Source organism: Chionomys nivalis, chromosome 9 (genome assembly GCF_950005125.1).
Source record: "Chionomys nivalis chromosome 9, mChiNiv1.1, whole genome shotgun sequence".
Lineage (NCBI taxonomy): Eukaryota > Metazoa > Chordata > Mammalia > Rodentia > Cricetidae > Chionomys > Chionomys nivalis.
In genome coordinates this window covers 60,816,649-60,835,704 of record NC_080094.1, presented here as the reverse complement: position 1 = coordinate 60,835,704, position 19,056 = coordinate 60,816,649, and the positions used below count along the sequence as shown (strand labels likewise).

At 45.1% G+C, this 19,056-nt stretch overlaps 1 protein-coding gene across 3 annotated transcripts in view; it reads right to left on the bottom strand.

The window, feature by feature from the left end:
* Positions 1-19,056, bottom strand: part of Scg5 (secretogranin V) — a 51,000-nt gene that overhangs the window by 11,888 nt on the left and 20,056 nt on the right. For 2 of the 3 annotated variants that reach the window (XM_057780484.1, XM_057780483.1), the window contains exons 3-4: positions 3,705-3,854; positions 512-624 (exon numbers count right to left, since the gene is read on the bottom strand). In XM_057780484.1, coding sequence (XP_057636467.1) covers positions 512-624; positions 3,705-3,854 — 263 coding nt within the window. The remainder of the gene's footprint in view (positions 1-511; positions 625-3,704; positions 3,855-19,056) is intronic. The other variant, XM_057780485.1, reaches the window with a different exon arrangement.

Below are 19,056 nucleotides of genomic sequence, written 5' to 3'. Positions count from 1 at the left end.
CCACACAGCTGGAGATTGTCTTTCTCTCCAGAAAGCAGACTTGTGTGTGTGTATGTGTGTTTCCAACTCTGGATGTCTTTACTTCCTTGATTCTGCAGAGATATGCACAGATCATCTCCCTTAGTCTAGAAATCAACTTTACAAATTTTCTCAGTGTCTTTTCCTTTGAAAAGGTCTTTTCCTTTTCCCGGAGTCCTACTGAGTGGCATGAAACACTGGTAACACATGAGGATGTTATGACTCAGATCGTGGAGTAGAGTAGAGTAGAAACCCCTGGGGAGTGTATGGTCCGGGTTGCTGTCTCTTTCCATGTAATCAGTACACTGCTCTGTAGACACACAAGTGTGGTCTGGAATAATAATTGAACGGAGTCCCCCTCAGCCAGAGATTTCTGAGGAATCAACTCCTAAAACAATTTTTCCTCCTTCCCCAATGTGTACATTCATCTCTGGTATCCCTAACCCCAAGAGATCGGCGAGAACCTTCTACCAGCTGCTGGAAGCGCACTTACCCACTTGCCCAAACCTGGGTAGTCATGCTCTGGATCAAAAAGGTGCTGGTTTAACTGGAATTCTCGGCTGAATTCTGCAGTGTCAGGGGTATTTTCTAGGCATCCATCATCTGCTGTGGACAAAGGTTTTTGAGAAATGATCAACACATCTGTTGTTATTCTAAAAGTTAACTTATCAGAAACAACTAGACACACACAGGTCATAGTCTGTTCATATCAGACACTCTGAATCATGTTCCCTCTGGGGTTCTAATCCCCTCTGTCACAAGAAAACACTCCAGGAGGAAAGACCTGTTGGCTGCCCTCCAAACCCACTTCCCCTTTCTCCTTGGCACACAGCAAGGCTAATCGTCCAGCTTTTTTTTTTTACAATGAGGTGGAGTCATTTGCCTGAGCCCAAGCCGATAGAATGTAGGGAGAAGAAATAGATTGCACTTCCAGGTCTGTTCTCAAAACCTTCTAGGGATAGTCTACTTTCCCCAACTCTACCCCATCTTCTGGTATGCATGCTGCCAGCCAGGGCAATTGGAGGCATCAAGAGTCAAGAAAGAAGAACCATCTAGTTCTGTCCTACTGAGTGACATGAAGCGCTGGTGACACATGAGGATGTCGTGACTCAGACCGTGGAGGAGAGCAGAGTAGAAGCCCAGCGGAGTGTATGGTCCGGGTTGCTGTCTCTTTCCCTGTAATCAGTACACTGCTCCGTAGACACACGAATGTGGTCTGGAATAATAATTGTACGGACCTCTGTTTCTCTCCGGTGATGTCTTTAGGAACCACTCTAGTGCCTTCAGACAGGTCTTGGCGCTGTGTTTTATAGCAACAGTGATTTGTGTTTTAGAGAGAAGCTTGAAAATCAAATCCTAGCTCTTGTGTGATCTGTAGATTCGGTTTTTTAGAATTAACCTGGCTTTTCTAAGTCTGTTTATTCATCTATGAGATACAAATAAGCAAATATTTACCGAATTTTCCTAAGAAATGAAGGTGGCCACATGTGGTACCATTGGCACATGGGAGGTTTGCAGTATGATTAAAGCCCCTCTCAGACACCTCCCTTTAAATGAAAGTTTATTCCAACATAGCTCCATTTTTTTTTTTTTTTTGGTTTTTTTCGAGACAGGGTTTCTCTGTAGCTTTGGTGCCTGTCCTGGAACTAGTTATTATAGACCAGGCTGGCCTCGAACTCCCAGAGATCCGCCTGCCTCTGCCTCCCGAGTGCTGGGATTAAAGGCATGTGCCACCACCACCCGGCCATAGCTCCTTTTTTTTTTTTTTGTTGCTGTTTACTTTGCTCTTGTTTTGATTGCCGTCTCACGGAGAGTCTCATCTGTGCCTCAGACTCAGACTCTTCCTGTCAGTGCCTGCTGAGAGCTGGGATTACAGGGCTACACAGCTGTGATGGTTCACGGAAGTATACGTGCTTTCTAACAAACCAAAGCAAAAGAGTTATCTTTCCTGGCTTTTCTTTTTCTCTAAGATTGATGATCTCTAGATATGATCCCCTAAAAGTGAGTTTTGAAAACTTCCTGTTTCTAATGTATTTTAGACAAACAACATCTTTAACAAGAGGAGCAGTAGGGGCAGGCCTTGCATCTCAATGGTTGAATGTGTGTGTAAGTCCCTGGATTCAAGTCCCAGCATCATAAAACAAGGTGGAGAAGCAGAGAGGGAGAAACGGAGGCTGGGGAATTTTTTGCAGGACCAAGGTAGGAAAGAAGTCCCACCCCCAGCTTGTTTCAAAGGGATAATGACCTGTCAGTCAATACTGAAAGGAGAACTGTTCACAGTTAGAGAAGCTGTCTAGCCCTTGGGATAGAACTGAAATCTTCAGACACACAGCGTCTCAGCACCGGGAAGCTAGTGTGGAAGTTATTAGCTTTCCAAACAATTCTCAGTGTGACTCCCCACTGCTCGCTGAGCCATTTCTAACGTCTTTATCATGTGGGAAAGGGATACCAAGCAGAGTGTCCGAATGCAGCAGCAGTTTTGCCAACTTTTGGTAACTATTTATCAAGAACCTCAAGATGGAGCTGTAGTGATAAAGCCTTGCCGGGGCCCGGGCTAAGATTTGGGGGACTGAAAATGTAGTGCAGAAGTCACTGTCTAGCCCTGCAGTCAAGAGCTGGATTCTAGGAGCTGCACTGCTCTGTGCAGGGAGATGGGTGGTGATGCAGACAAGAGCAGGGCACGGGCAAGTCAGGGTTCTCTTCTATGTCACTCAGCTGTGCTGTTCTGCATCACGCATGATTCTTTGTAAGAGGGTCTGAAGAGATTCTTCTCCGAGGGTAGCTAAAGTTAGCAAATGCTTTCTATTTCCAGATTGCCAGTTGTGTCAGGAAAACAATGTGGAGTCTAATGATAGCAAAGGCCAAAGCAGGTTCTGAGGCCGCGTCTAGCACTGGGAGCTCAGCCACCTCTGTCAGCTCACGCTGGTTGTTCTTCTCTCAGTGTCCTAAGGGTACAGAATGCTATGTCACACATCTCGCATGGGATAACCCGGAACGACATTGAACATTTCTTTAAGGCAGTGTGTGTGTGTGTGTGTGTGTGTGTGTGTGTGTTGTATTTCTATCGATGAGGAGACCAAACCCTAAAGCAGTGAAATACTGTGTGGTTAACCCTGGGATGCAGATCTCTTGGCTCACACTCTGGGTCTCTTTCTCTCATCTTCTAAAAGTAGGTTTCAAACGTCAGTGTGCTCCAAGGCTGGTCACTACACAGACGGCTCAGTCAGTCCCAGACTGAGAGTATCTCATTCAGTAAGTCTGATTCAGCCAGAGGATCTGCGTTTCTAGCAAATTCTCAAGTTATGCTGCTGCTACTGGCCCAGGGACCCTACTCTAAGGACATCTGTGCTACATTCTCTCCTATCAACTTTTCCAGACCCCCACACTCTAAGCTAGTCTTTCTTCCTACCCATCCAAAACGATACAAGCAAGTAAAAGGTGGCTGATGGGCTTGATACCAGCCAGTGACTAAGGATTTCCTGTCATCCGGGGCCAGCCTCCCCACACTGACTCAGTAGTACTCAATTCCCATGCTGCTCCACCCAACATGGGAGCTCCATGCTTCAGGGAAGAGAGAGGCCTCACCCTAAATAAAAAGAGGAACATTCTTCAGAGGGAGCCCACATTGTCGCTGGGGTCAGAATTTCCATTTACCTCCCATTATAACCCAAGGCCTTGTTCCTTACCAGTTTTCCCAAGAGGACAGGGATTTGGAGGGTCTGGGTAGCCTTGATCCTCACTGAAGTCCTTAGGAATGTTGTCGCCAGTCAACTCTGCCACTATGTTAGGGATGTTGCCAAAAGGACCCAGGTGCTGAAGACCCTCATGCGCTCCCCCTGCAGTGGGAGGAAACATCTTTAAGTTGGCATTTACTCAGCAGACCACACAGGCAAAGCACTGGCCTTAGAGAGCAAGGGAAACACATCAAGGGGTTCCTGCCATCTTGAGGTTTGGGGTTTAGCTGCAGAAACGGACACACAGTGTACATCAGTCATTTCCTCAGAACGTGAACAGTGCGCGACTGTCACGGAAATGTTAAAACAGCACCATGGAGCTTGGCGGAGAGACGGTTCCCTTTAGCTGGTGAGACGAATGGTTTCTGGATGCTCACATAGGTGAGCAGGGCTGTGGAAGTTGGGTATGGGCTTGAGTAGGAGGGAGGGGACCCACGAGGGGGGAATTGTCACGGAGGTCTGATAGATGAAAAGAACATATGAGAAAAAATCTCACTAACTCACATTAGAGAAAAAAACTCACTAACATCCTGCCACCAACTTAACAACTGAAAATTTGATGGCTCCAACTTTTCTTTTCTGTACATACTTTTCTGCACAAATCTTTACAGGGGCTGGGGTAATGGCTCAGTGGTTAAGAGCGTTTGCTGCTCCTCCAGAGGGCTTGACTTTCGTTCCCAGCATCTACACTTAGCAGTGGCAACTACAAGTAATTCCAGCTCTAGAAATCTGGCAGCCTCTTGTGGCATTGGTAGGCTGCTACCCTCATATGCACACACACACGCACACACACACACACGCACACACACAAATAAATCAATCTAAGAAGAACTTTTAAACATTTCACAATTCTTTTTTTATTATTAATTTATTTAATTATTAAAGATTTCTGCCTCTTCCCCACCACCACCTCCCATTCCACCCCCTCCCCCAATCAAGTCTTCCTCCCTCCTCAGCCCAAAGAGCAAGCAGGTTTCCCTGCCCTGTGGGAGGTCCAAGGACCACCCACCTCCATCCAGGTCTAGTAAGGTGAGCATCCAAACTACCTAGGCTCCCACAAAGCCTTTACGTGCAATAGGATCAAGAACCCATTGCCATTGTTCTTCAGTTCTCAGTAGTCCTCATTGTCTGTTATGTTCAGCGAATCCGGTTTTGTCCCATGCTTTTTCAGACCCCGGCCAGCTGGCCTTGGTGAGTTCCCTATAGAACATCCCCATTGCCTCAGAGTGTAGGTGCACCCCTCGCGGTCCTGAGTTCCTTGCTCGTGCTCTCTCTCCTTCTGCTCCTCCTTTGGATCGTGAGACTTCAGTCCAGTGCTCCAATGTTGGTCTCTGTCTCTGTCTTCTTTCATCGCCTGATGAAGGTTAATATTCAGGAGGATGCTTATATGTTTTTCTTTGGGTTCACCTTCTTATTTAGCTTCTCTAGAATCACGAATTCTTATGTCGTCTTAAATCACAAGAATCTTTCTGCTTGTCTGCCTGTGCCCCATTTCTGCATTTATGAAGGAAAATGTTGTTTTATATCTAATCAGGGCATCATGACACGTTAACTATTCCTCTATTGTGAGACACTTAGTATTTCCCAATGTATCTTAGGGCCTTAATTTTTTCCATGTTTTGGATTAATTTTCATCAGGATAAGTTCCCAGAAGTAAGTCAAATTGCTAGGTCAAACTCTATAAACATTTTTATGGCTCATGATATTGTACTGCCAAATATTTTCCAGAAAGGAGGCACTAAGTTATAAACTATCACCAACAGCGGAGTGCCATTTTAACAACATCCTCACCCGCATCGGCTTTCATGAAATTTCATATTTTTTCTTGCTTGTTTAAATGGATTTGACTGCCAAATCAATCAAATATCTTCAATATGTTTATTTACTGGTTTTGTTTTCTTTTTTATGACTTGTCTGTTTATGCTTCTAGAACTACCATGTTTCTCTTATCAACTTGTACAAACATTACACTTAATAAAGATACCAGGCCTCTGTCACATCCTCTGCAAGCGTTCCCTGTGCCGTCTGACTTTGAATTCTGCTTGCTATTATGATATTTTGCTAACTTAAGCTTTTAATAATTGCATAGTCTGAGTTGTTTTTAATGCTCCTTTGTAATTTCTTTTCATCTGTCTAGACTTGTAAAATCATTGCCTCTTCAGGGTTTATGATCAACGTTTGGATAGTTCAGTTTACTTTAAAAAATTAACTCTTTAATCCGTTCTTTATTTTAGCATGTTTAGAACAGATAACCTATCATCACATTTGCCTGTTAACTGTCTGTTCCCACCTCTTTCAGGTCAGCAACAGGTTTCTAAGTGCCTCACCCATACGCAGACACGGCAGTGAAGCAGAAGCTCCCACGAGTAACTTGTTTTACTGGACCTCTGTGTCTTATGACTGTGGGACTACTTCACTTGTAACATATTTTACAAGATCAAGCTTCCTTTTTCCAGACCCCCTTCTTAGGAAGACTTCATATTTGTCAACTCTGTTGGGACACTAGTGGTCCTCCCTCAAAGCTGTGTTAATCTATGTACTGGGTGCTCACAGATGTCCATAAAGGCGGGTCTACTCTAAATCATAGGATGACCTGTTGTACATGAACTCCATGACCTTCCCCTCTGGCCACTTTACCTAAGTCCAGCCGGGCAAAGCTCCCTTGACACTGTGTGAGTACACTGGTTTTGTCTTTTTGGCAAAACCCGGTCCTCCTTGGATAGGCATGTTATTTTCTTTAGGACTGTAAACATATTCAGGTTGGGTCATCATAGCTAGACCTTGGCATCTTTCTGAGCTGTTTCTCCATCACAGTCTCTGTTACGTTTGATTCAAGTCTCACCTTAAAAGGACAAACTTAACCTCCTTTAGTAGCATTAGCCATTGCTCTGCAATAAGAGGGAATGTCTATAATATTTACATACTTGAAAAGATGGTTGGAGCTGGAGAAATTGCTCAGGGGTTAAAAGAATTAGTAGTTTCTCCAGAGGACCCAGGTTTAATTCTCAGCACCCACACAATGACTCACAAGCATCTGTAGCTCCAGTTTTGTGGTATTCAAAAGTGTTCTTCCAGCTTCCATGGGTATACTGCATGTACATTGCACACACACATACATGTTGGCAGAACACGCATCCATATCAAATAAAAATAAGTTAATTTTTTTTTCTGGGCAGTGGTGGCACACACCTTTAATTCCAGCACTTGAGAGGCAGAGGCAGGCAGATCTCTGAGTTTGAGATCAGCCTGTTCTACAGAGTGAGTTCTAGGACAGCCAGGGCTACACAGAGAAACCCTGTCTCAAAAACCAAACAAATAAATGAACAAACAAACAGGTATTTCTTTTGTGGATCACTATAATTATGTGAATATTTAGAGTAAGCTACTTCATGTAACTCATAAGTAAATATAGCCAATATTCCACATTATTGACATTCTTTCATGCCCTTAGTAGTATTTTATCATACTCTACATTAAAATACATCTGCTAAAAATCTACTATGACTAATTAGTATCTGACAGTCTCTTATTTCTTACTATTTCACGCTATCACTCTGACGTTCTCTTAGTTGGTGTATCCACAGGATAAATTCTTCATTTTAATTCTTCATTTTAATTTAATTGACTGTTAAAACTGACTAGTAAACCACACTTTGGTTTGTAATTCTGTTATTAGCTTGTTAGTCTCCTTCCTCTGATTTTATCTGCCTTCATTTTTAACCACTCCGGATCTTCATCAAGTGTTATCCAAATCACACAGTGGTAGTTGCTTTCAGAAGTACCCTGGGAATACAAGCTTTTTTTTTTCCCCTGAATTAATTTGTTTCCGAATTAACCTTCAAACTGCAAAGGTAAAAGCAATGGATCGGTGCCTTCGATATTGATATACCTGAAGCTGACTATGAGCCTGGTGCCGTAGCCACTACTGTGCTTGTTACAGGGCATGCTCTCTGCTGTGTCAATACATGCCTCTGCTTTTGGAAGCACCCTCAGACTAGGTGCCAGGAATTACCCAACTTGGCTCGGGGAGAACGCATGTCTTAATGCTCCATTAGTAATTAATGAAGGAAGCAAACACAGTTTCCCTTATAGAAAGCCTGCCAGAGCTCTGTTTACCTCTGTGCACCGGTGCCACTTACTTGAATGTAGCACTTGTTCGAAGCAACAGATGTTTAGAACCAGGTAGGGCTACTAGAACACAAACGTCTTTTCAAACCATGCTTAAGGACATCGAATGCAGATGCATTCATTGAGGCAGGCAGGAACCTTGGGGGACATGAAGATGTCAAAGATGCTGCTCTGTGCACATCTAGAAAGTAAGTTTTAAACTAGTGGCATGTTCAACCACATGATGCTTTTCTGATTCGTTACATTGTTCAGAACAGGTCTGTGACATCACATGCTCGATCAGCCTGAATGCCATGCTATCACAGGCTCTGCTAGGTCTGTTTCCCTTGGTTTCCTTAACTCTCTGACATTAATCAAACACATGTTTAAACATCATTATTCAAATAATTTAAACGATTTATTGAACATAGTCTATACATCAAGACTTAGACAAAACAATATCTAGTTTGAGCATTAGAATGAGTGGTGGTTTGAATGAGAAAGGCCCCCATAGGCTCATAGATTTGAATGCTTGGTTACCAGAGAGCGACACTATTTGAAAAGATTAGGAGGTGTGGCCTTGTTGAAGGAGGTGTGTTACTGGAGGTGGGTTTTGAGGTTTGCAAAATCCCAAGCCAGATTCAGCGGCTCTCCTTTTTTGCTCCCCGCATCAGGATGTAGAACTCAGTTGCATCTCCAGCACCAAATCTGCCTGCATGCCACCATGCTTGCTGCCACGGTAATAATGGACTAAACTTCTGAAACTTCAAGCCAGCTCCAATCAAATGTTTTCTTTTGTAAGACTTGTCATGGTCATTGTGTTTCTTCACAATAGAACACTGACTAAGACAGAGGGTCAACCAGATTATTGTAGATGCTGTTTTCATTGAGTTCTAGTAGGAAGGAAGGAAGGAAGGAAGGAAGGAAGGAAGGAAGGAAGGAAGGAAGGAAGGAAGGAAGGAAGGAAGGAAGGGAAGGAAGGAAGGAAGAGACATGTACATTACAGCCAGTTGTAATGCATGTACCACATAGCTAGGAAGCACAGGAAGTTACCATTGTATAGAAAAGTATGTAGCCCAGCCCAGGGGCATGAAGGACTTTCTGTAGGAAACAACACACCAATTAGTTTATTAGTGCCATAGAGAATTAACCTGAGAAAGTGTGGTTTCTGTTCTCTAGTTGTTCCTTCAGTCTACTTGGTTATTCAAGGTTCACACAGTGAAACAATGAACAAGATCTACAACCCAGTGTGGTTAAACATGGCATAGGTATCACGGAATCACTATGCAGGGGTGAGCTGGAAGGAAGTTAAGAAGCCTGCTTTAAGAATGTGCCTGAGGCCAGGCGATGATGGCACACACCTTTAATCCCAGCACTTGGGTGGCAGAGGCAGGTAGATCTCTGTGAGTTCAAGGCCAGCCTGGTCTACAAAGCAAGTTCCAGGACAGCTGAAACTGTTGCACAGAGAAACGCTGTCTCAAAAAAGTTTTAAAAAGAAAAAAGAACTTTGCTGAGCCTCAGGAGCGAAATAACAAGGACTGGGATCAGGACTTGAAGTTTCTAGTAATACACACAAAAGAGATGCATCAGAAACCGGCAAAGCTTCCAAAGGATCGTGATCTGATGGTGTGAGAAAACACCATTGATAAAGACAGAGTCTTTTCTGGTAAGGCCTTCGAAATTATTTCAGATAAACAATCCTATCCTGTGATGAGACATTATCTGCTTCCATTGTATTTTCACTCTACAAATACCTCTGAAAGAATAAGAAATAGCCAATTCTGGTTAAATGAGATTTAAGGCCAGTTTTCTTTGTATAAAGTTTATGTATTAAAATTGGCACCAGGGGGCTGGAGAGATGGCTCAGTGGTTAAGAGCACTGACTGCTCTTCCAGAGGTCCTGAGTTCTATTCCCAGCAACCACATGGTGGCTCACAACCATCTGTAATGAGATCTGGTGCCTCTTCTGGCCTGCAGGTGTACATGCGGACAGAATGCTGTACCTATAGTAAATAAATATATATTTTTTAAAAAAATTGGCACCGTACCACTATTTCCAAAATCTAGACAATACAAACTCACTGATGTGTGTGTGTGTGTGTGCATTGTCATAGCAGTGGCACTGTATTTAGCTGTAACAAGTGTAATCTAGGGCTTTGAATGGGTGGATGGAAGAGGTGTAAAAAAATAACCAAAGACTTCCTGAGTTGGATTGATCTACATCAGAGCCTGTATCAGTTAGGGTCGCCGTTGCAGCGCTGAAACACCATTAAAAGCAGCTTGGTGAGGCAAGCATTTATTTGGCTTACACTCCCATATCACTGTTCATCACTGAAGGAAATCAGGACAGGAACTCAAGGCAGGAACCTGGAGGCAGGAGCTGATGCAGAGGCCATGGAAGAGTGCTGCTTGCTGGCTTGCTCCTCATGGCTTCTAGACATCTATTCTGTGGAGAGCTCGGTGAGGTCAATAGGAACAGAGTTACTTCTCTGAATAAGAGAATTCTGGACTGTGGCTATTGACCTACAGCCCCTCAATGAGTTTGTAGCCTGCCATTTTGTAGTTTGAGACTGCATCATGATTTCCACTCTGAATGACACCAGGAATGCCTCGCGGGACCTTGGGCAGCCCATGCACACTCTCTCTGGTGGCTTCCCATTGGTCTTTTAAGATCAGTTCAAACCAGGAGCACCAATGACTTCTCAGGATACTGGGTCTCTGGTCGTTTCTAGCTCCCTCAAGGGTTCCAAAAACGACAGTGACCAGGGGTTTGGCTTCCCACTGCGGACCACGGTACCAGCAGAAACACTCTCGAGACGGGAAGCCGGCCTCTGTCCTCTCACTCCCATATTTCTTTCGTCTGATTGCTACCTCATGCCTGATGGCTCAGCGTGTCCAGACCAAACCCTGCCCGGCCAACTTTGCCTCACAATTTGGTAACACCCTGACAAGCTTACAGCCAGCCGAGTTCCATCGGTACCCCTCGCCCCATGCTGAGGCTGTCTGTGGAGTCATGTAGCTGGGCATCAGTGCTGGGCAATAAAGGAGAATTGTGATGGGGCAGCCTGGTGCCAAAGAGCTAGTCACCCATCTCATAAAAGGGGAGTTCCGTGAGGAAAAGTCTGGCAGGAAAGGGCATAGACTCTTCAGTACCAGTCATTCAGTGGAGGAGAAGGGATCCAGCAGTTTTCACTTAGGTTACCACAAGCTGCAGACACTAAAAATACACTGCAGCCCCGTCCTGAGTCCTCCAGTGTCTCCATCCATCACTTAGGGAGCCACCACCCGCTTTCTTTTGTTAATGTCTGGGAGACTGGAGCAACCACATAAACTGTTAAAGGTGGCCCGACTTTTTTTTTCCTCCCCCTCCTCTTCAGACTCTTCAGAGAAAGCTGACAGGGCAAGAGAGGCTTTGCCTCCCACAGATGTTAGAGATGAAGTGAGGGGAGAAGGGGAGGCTCCCAGCCTGCAGCTAGGGCAGAGAGAAGTGGGTAGAGGCGTCTACGTTCTCCTAGAACCAAAGACCAGGCGTGGAGGGTGAGGAGGCTGGACACCATCCACGTGGGGCTCTAGGAGACATGAGGACAGTGAGATGGACCCGTGTTGCAGGAATTTTGAAGCTTTGGAAAGTCTCCTTTACTCCAACAGTTTGGGAGTTGTCCTACACACACACACATACACACACACACACACACACACGTGATATGTACACACACGATTTCTCCTGAAAGACGAATGTTCTAAAATTCAGACATATTATGAAAAGCCAATATTTCCTTAGCTAAGGAGGTATAGGCAACAGAAGAACCATTACGGATTCACAGAAAAAACCATTATGGATTCCCAGTGTTTCCTGATGGTTGGGACCGCCTTCAAACACACCTGCTGCCATATTGTGCAAATTGCTAATCTCCCATTCGGAGCTGTTTCCTCCAGTCTAGCGTGGGAGCGAGACACTTAGAGGAGAACGAATCAGACACTCTGTGTGTTATACAAAACGCTCGCCTGGATGCCATGGCTTACTACTGAGTCCTCAGTGAACATTCGCTGCTTCTTACTACGCGGTCCCCGTTTGCCAACAGCACAGTCCACAGAGCCAACGTCGATCATCCTACATAGCTTTCATTCTGAAGACCACAGTTCTGTAGTTGAGGTTTTGAGCAACAGCTACACTGTGATGGCATCTAGGAGCCCTTACCAGATACAACTAGTTCAATCGATATCTGAATCCATCCTCTTCATTGTTCTCAGAGCAGTCCTCCTCAAACTCACTCCACTGCCCTTGAGGATCCTGCCCTCTAGTCAAAGGGGACAAAAGACGTCCATGTGGATGAATATCTGACATAAATGTCCACTTGGTTGGGCAGGACATGAACCCATGGAGGAAGAAAGATGTGCGCTTCCAGCATGAGGAAACAAGCGTGCCACCCTCACTCTTCAACATGAATGCTGTAGTCTCCATCTCCTCTGGCCTATTAGTAAAATGTTTAAAATGGACAGGGCTTATGTGTCAAAAACGACATCCCTTAGACTCATGACTGACTACCCCAAAGTACAAAGCACTTGGTGACTGGGGAAAAAAAGGGGGATGATTCTAGCTGTGCCCACTTAGCTTCTCCTGGATTTGCCTCGGGGCAGAACCTGGCCTGGGCAGTTTGCTTGCAGTCCTTGCACCCCACTCCAGTCATTGCACACACACATATACACACACACACACACACACGCACACACACACACACACGCTCTCAAGTTCAAGCCTGGTCTATTATAAGCTCCGCCCCACAAACACACAGGGAGAGATCTGCATTGGGCGAGTCTGGCAGATTCTTGAGCCAAACGGACTGTTCAGATGTTTGGGGTTGAAAGACATTTGTTTTCATTCCTCTTCATTCTTCTGCCTTCTCCCCCTCATACTGATCGAAAAGTCATACTAGGATCTAAAGCCCTAGGGCTCCTTCGAGACCAGAGGCTACCAGGGCCACTCAGAGGCACAAGAGGGAGCAGCGAAGGCAGAACGGAGGAGCCTGGGTCGCTGCATTTGTAGGCTCCGCATCTCCATGTGGTCCCAATTTAGGCTCCCAGGCAAAGTTGTTTACTTTAGAAAAGCTTTTTAGTTCACTTTTAAGGTATTTTGCTTAGACACTGCCTGCTTTTCAAAAGAAGAAAATGTCTATTTTTTTTTTTCACCAAAGTGGGTTTGTTTTGGCTGTTTACTCGATTGCCAAAGTCCAAATTTTATTCTATGAATTTAATTTTTGTGAAGCCACCATGAGCCCGGTCTCTCTCAACACATGCAAAACACAAGGAATAAAAAAGAATAATTTGGACATGAGACAGTTTCTGGGAGACTTGAGAACCTGGCAGGTTTAAGAAAAGTCATTTTGAATAAGCAATCTGAAGAAGTGCTTCTAGCTCCTTCATATAACTCTTAATTGTTATCTGAAATGAAGAATCAACTCATCGAATTATATAGAGGGCAGGCACACCTTTATACTGATGCTATAAAATCTTTATTCTGATTCCAGTGTGAAGTTCTGTGGGCCGTCAGAGTGGAGCCCGTGTTAAGGTATCAGTAGTACTGGAAATAAAATGGTGTATAAATGTGGAGGTGGTTGGCTTAGCTGAGGATGTAGAAGGCACTAGAGGTAGGTGACTAAGCTAAGTCTGAGTGCTCAAGCGTCTGGCTCCACCCCAGCTGCACTTCGCTTCCAGAAGCTTCACTTACCCCTGACATCCTTTGTCCAAAGCCGTTTTGTCCTCGAGGCCTATGTGTCATTCCACAATAATGAGTACTAATTAATAAACTGTAATGAGTAATTATCATAACAATGATTAGTGACTAATAAACAGTAATCCACTGCCTCACGTATCTGCTTCTTAGAAGACGTCTAAGACAACTTGATGTTCAAGAGGTGATTCACTAACGGGAACTCCAGCCTGCTGCTGCCTTACCAGCTTTCGAGCCAAGTGGGGTTGTGTCAGGGTCTCAGGTGTGGAGAGTGGACACGGCCATTGCTGACCCTGGTAGGCAGATGGAAAGCAAGGTGAACAGATGTCAGAGGCCAAACTAGAGCCAGAGAAACAGTTAAGAAACTCCTAATCGGAGAAGAAGCGTCCACAGTTAAAATGTCCAATAAATAAAGGAGAGCCACAGAAGCCTCGGGAAAGGAAAATGATGAGGACAGGCGGGCACAAGACGCCCGGAAAGTGGATGTGACCCCTGCCCCAGGCCCAAGTTATAAACAGTCTCTGCCCAAGTTCAGGTTTCCAGCTAGCCTGGACTTTAAAGGACAGCAGGGCACAGGGAAGACATGGTCAAGACAGAGTACATATCCAGCGGCAGAGACTGGACGTGAGAAGTAGCAGGGCCCAGGACTATTGTGCCAGGCCACAATCCTACTCTGTCCGCTACCCTGGGATGCTAAGCCCCCCCCACCAGCCTAGATTAGGGATACACAGCTTGGAGAGATAATTATTCCGCAAAGTCAGTGTCCATCCCTGACCACCAATCCTAGTCTTTAGTATAAGACAAGGGCCTCAGTTCGGGTCAGGAAAGGTCTCTGCATCATGGCGGAGCACTCTAACATGACCTGAGCAAGTAGTGACTGCAGTAAGCAGCAACCTCTCGTTCCCTCTCTCCACCCAAGGCTGCTGTAGATAAGTAAGAAGCCTTTGTAAATTGCTAACACAAACATTTATTTTGGACAAGCGGAACATTCTTTTCTGTTTCTGACTTTTAGCAGATACTACCATTTCAGAAAAAAAAAAAATCTGTCCTAAGCGGGGAGTAGGAAGAACATGTGGTGTGTGTACTGTGGGAGGGGAGGCTTGAAATAAATCCTCTGCCAAGCTTTGGTGATGTTTCTCCAGCTCGCGGCTTTCCCCGCTCCACAAACATTCCCAACTTCTTCCTTTCAGACCCGTGTAATCTCTTCCTGGCAATTGTCATTATGTATAGAACAGCAACAGAACAAAATGACTAGGCATTCGTCACTTATCAATTCTACGCCAGGCATTACAGCTGGAGCTGAGGTCTAAAGACACGTGATAGGAACACATCAGGAAGGTATCACAGAGATGCGGGGTAAGGGGCAGAAAGGGTATGAGGGACTCAAGCTGTGAGGTCAGAAGAGAGATGGCAGGCAGCATACAGTTAGCAAGACAGGGAAACATGGCTTAGCTAACCCTTTTGATTTCTCTCTTACCCACTCATGGTAATACGGGCGATTCAAGTTCATTAGTAACAGAGAACTCACACTTAAGATTGCCAGGAACCATCAGTCATCCTAACCAAAACTTTAACTAGGGCTAACTAGGAGCATCAACCGCGGCCTAGGAAAGTTTCGGTCTCTATACACATTGAAACAGTCTGCTGAAATGTGGTTTGACAGCAATATAATGTAAACTTCACACACAAGTGAAAATTGTCGGCTAGCCTCACTTCAGGGAGTGAAAAAGAAGCAGGTGAAACTATGTTTTAATAATTCATCTCAGTCTATCTCAGTATATCCAGATTGCTATTATTTCAACATAAAATCAATATAAAGGCTACCATTGAGATGCTTGACATTCTTTTCCCACACTATGGTCAATATATTCTGTGTAGTTTGTATCTGGGAAGTCTGCAATTCAGCTGACCCATATGACACATGCCTAGGAGCCACACGGGGCTGGGGACAAGTGTGTGGAACGGACAGGCATGTAGAGAAGGCTGTGTGAGCCCCGAAAGCTCAGCCTCTGTAGCCTGGCTGACTGAGTTAGAATCTTGGCTCCATCAAATTGACGGCATGATCTCACGTGTCAAGTGAAGACACTAAAAATACTAACATTTGGGGCAGCATAATGATAAAATACTCTTAAGGTTTTTTTGTGTGGATTCTGGTCGATATTAAATGTTTAATAAAAGTCCGTTGTGGTCATCATTTTATAATGCGCATGACCCGTGCAACTTAAAACCTCACGTCAGCTGTTCTCAACCTGTGTGGGTCATTACCCCACAGAAGATGTACTTCAGATACTACACTATGATTCATAACAGTAGCAAAATTACAATTATAAGGTGGCAACGAAAATAAATCTGTGGTTGAGGGGGGTCGCCACAACATGAGGAACTGTGTTAAAGGGCTGCGTGCAGCACTAGGAAAGTTGAGGACCACTGCTGTATGGGATTCTGAACAACACGCTTACCTCTTTGAATATTAGTAACCCTCTCTGTAAACAAGCGATAATAACAGCGCACGTACTGAATGTCCATTTCCTCGCCCTCGGACTCGGGTGTCAGTGAGGAAATAGCCAATGACAAGCTAAGTGGGAATAGAGGTAAATGCTCCTCTGCAAATGGCAACCTGCAGAGTGACAGAGCAGAGGACGAGTGTCCCCATGGCTCCAGCCTATCCCCCTGGGCTTCTCTCATCATCCACCTAGCGGAACCTCCCTAACAGCGAGCAGAGTCACTTTTCTCCAGGCTGACACTCAGGGTGTCCGCACCTTAAGGGATGAGCTTTGGGATCTTCACCGTTGTCGTGTGTGCTGACATCTGAGTGTGGGCCATAATGCATGTGTGAAGGTCTGTGGGGTCCGTTTCCCTCTCCCAAATTTCTGTGGTTCCGAGGGTCAGACTCAGGTTGGCAGACTTGCACAGCAAAGCGACCTGCTGAGTCATTTCATGGTTCCCTGGAGCTAGCGTTTTAAAGGAATAGCCCTGGCTCAATTCCCCCAAGAACAACTAACCTGTTAGAAGATTCAAAATCTCTGATGGCAGTGGCTTTTTTTCTACTGAGCAGTTTGTTTAATGACTCATCAGGATTTTGAAGAAGAAAACTTAATTTTAAACCACGTTTTAAACACCCTTCTGCTCAGATTAGGATCGATTTGTTAAAAGTTTTGGAATTCTCCCGGAAGCACTCCTGAGGATGTTTGAAACCCATGATTCAAACAGGGAGGGGTACCCAAGTGACAGGATTGGTTTTGCCATTCAGTACATGTATATTTCCAGGGTGGTCCCTAATGCTCCTCAGCCAACAAGCACACCTTAGACCACAGCTTTGGAGCTCCCCACCCTGTACTTCAGGGAGGGGTTGAGAAGATCCCCAAAGGTCACTTCCCAAGAGCACTGAAACTGCCATCCAAGCTGGTGAATCTGCAGAGCACAAAAACACACAATCCCTTGTCATGTCTCCCTGAAATCCAAGCGAACTCTGGAGAAAGAAAAACACGGCTCTGTTTACCTAACGGGACTCAGCTTCACGACTCTGACTGTCCTCATCTTCACAGACTCCGCACAGCCAGACCCAACAATGAAGAAGGAAGGAAGCAAACAGAATGAGATTTCTTCAACTAACCAAGCTCTTCTGAGCCCACATTTATCTCTATGCCAAGTTGTATCATCTGGAAAGTGGCAGGAACAGGCTAAAGACAAGGGAAAAAGAGAAGTCTAATGCTGGTGTTATTAGTTAAATAGGGCAGAATGGATGAAGGTGTTCTTTTCCAGGAGGAGAACAAATGTTGTGAGCATTGGCGGATTACCGGCGTGTTCATTTCTACTACTGAGTCAGGGACTTTGGGCACACTTTAGGGAAAGGCCACCCTGATCGTACGTGTTCCTTCCCTTCCCTTCAAGGCAGTGATGTGGATTTAAGGGGCTTACCAGGTGGGACATAACTTCAAAAATTCACGTCGAGCAGTGGTGGTGCACACCTTTAATCCTAGTTCTCAGGAGGCAGAGACAAGAGGATCTCTGTGAGTTCGAGGCCAGTCAGATCTGCAGAGTGAGTTCAGGACAGGCTTCAAAAGCTACAGAGAAACCCTGTCTCAAAAAACAAAACAAAATTCATGCAAATTTTGAAAGTATTTTTATCCCATGATGCTAACGAGCTTCATTCACACCTGTATCTAACTCCCCTTCAGACAAAGAGACTGAAGACATGGAGAGTTGGAAGGGAAACCCCAGTCTTTACCCTGGGCTTCATTGTCCCACACCCTGAGTGAGGCAGTGCTTTCCTGACCTCTTGGATCTCTTTGGTGTTTCTCACACAGCCCAGGCATTCAGTACACGTATATTTCCAGGGTGGTCCTTATTTCATAAGGGCAGAGGGTTATAAAATGCTTCCCAGTATAGCAGGTGTCATTTATATGAACAAAATGACATGTGAAATGAAATTTATATGTCGATCCCACCTCACGGGTTCTAAAAGTAGCTTGACAGTGAAGTGAAATGAGACCCCCCTTCGTATTAACTGCTTTAAAGGATTCGTAGCTATCATTATTATATTTTTAATTTTATGTATACGGGCGTTTGGCCTGCATATATATCTACGCATCTTGTATGTGTGTCTGATGTGTGCAGAGGCCAGACAAGGGCATTGAGTTTCCTGAAACCGGAGTTAGAGACAGTTGTAAGATACCATGAGGGTGGTGGGAATTCAACCTTGGTCATTGGGAATAGCAGCCAGTACTCTTAACACTGAGCCATCTCTCCCAGACCATTGAAATTACAAGTTTGTATTGTTTTTCTTAACTGGGGGGGGGTGTCCAAATTACACAAGCTTCACCCCTCATTGAACTTGACCTGCTCTGGGTTGCTCCTAAAGCCACCTATGACATCCACCCTGACTTCTTCAGCGGCCATTATTTCGGCTCCTGCTCATTCAGCACGAATATCAGTATTGCAAATCCACTAGATCTGTAGCCATGGATAAATGAGACTAGGATCTACTAAAGCCTGAAAAGTCGGAGTGATTGGATCTGATTCTTCCCATCCCAAGGGAGGGATTTTGGAAAGGAAGGGGGAAAGGAAGAAAAGAGGAAACAAAGCTGCCGTCCCAGATCCCTGTTGGCCTGGCACCAGCAGCTGCCATGCGGCCTTGAGCAGAGAAATTCACCTCTGCAGACTTAATTTACTCTGAAATGAGGCCAGTGGACGGGAGGTTCCCGAAGGTCCCACCCTGTCCTTCGGTTCTGTCTAACGCCGGTTTGTTTGGTTTGTTTCTGCACGTCACTTCTCCTCACACAGCCCCAGGCACCCGGCAGTGGAATGTTCTGGTGAGCTTCAGGCAGCAGATTGAGTATTCTTTCTGCTATGCTGAGTTGAGGTGTTTTCCAGCTGAACAGTAAATACGGCCGATGCCACTGGTTATGATGGCCTTCAGATACGTCCTGTTGTCAGGCCGAGTCAAGGGGCGGCCATTTGATAAGAAGC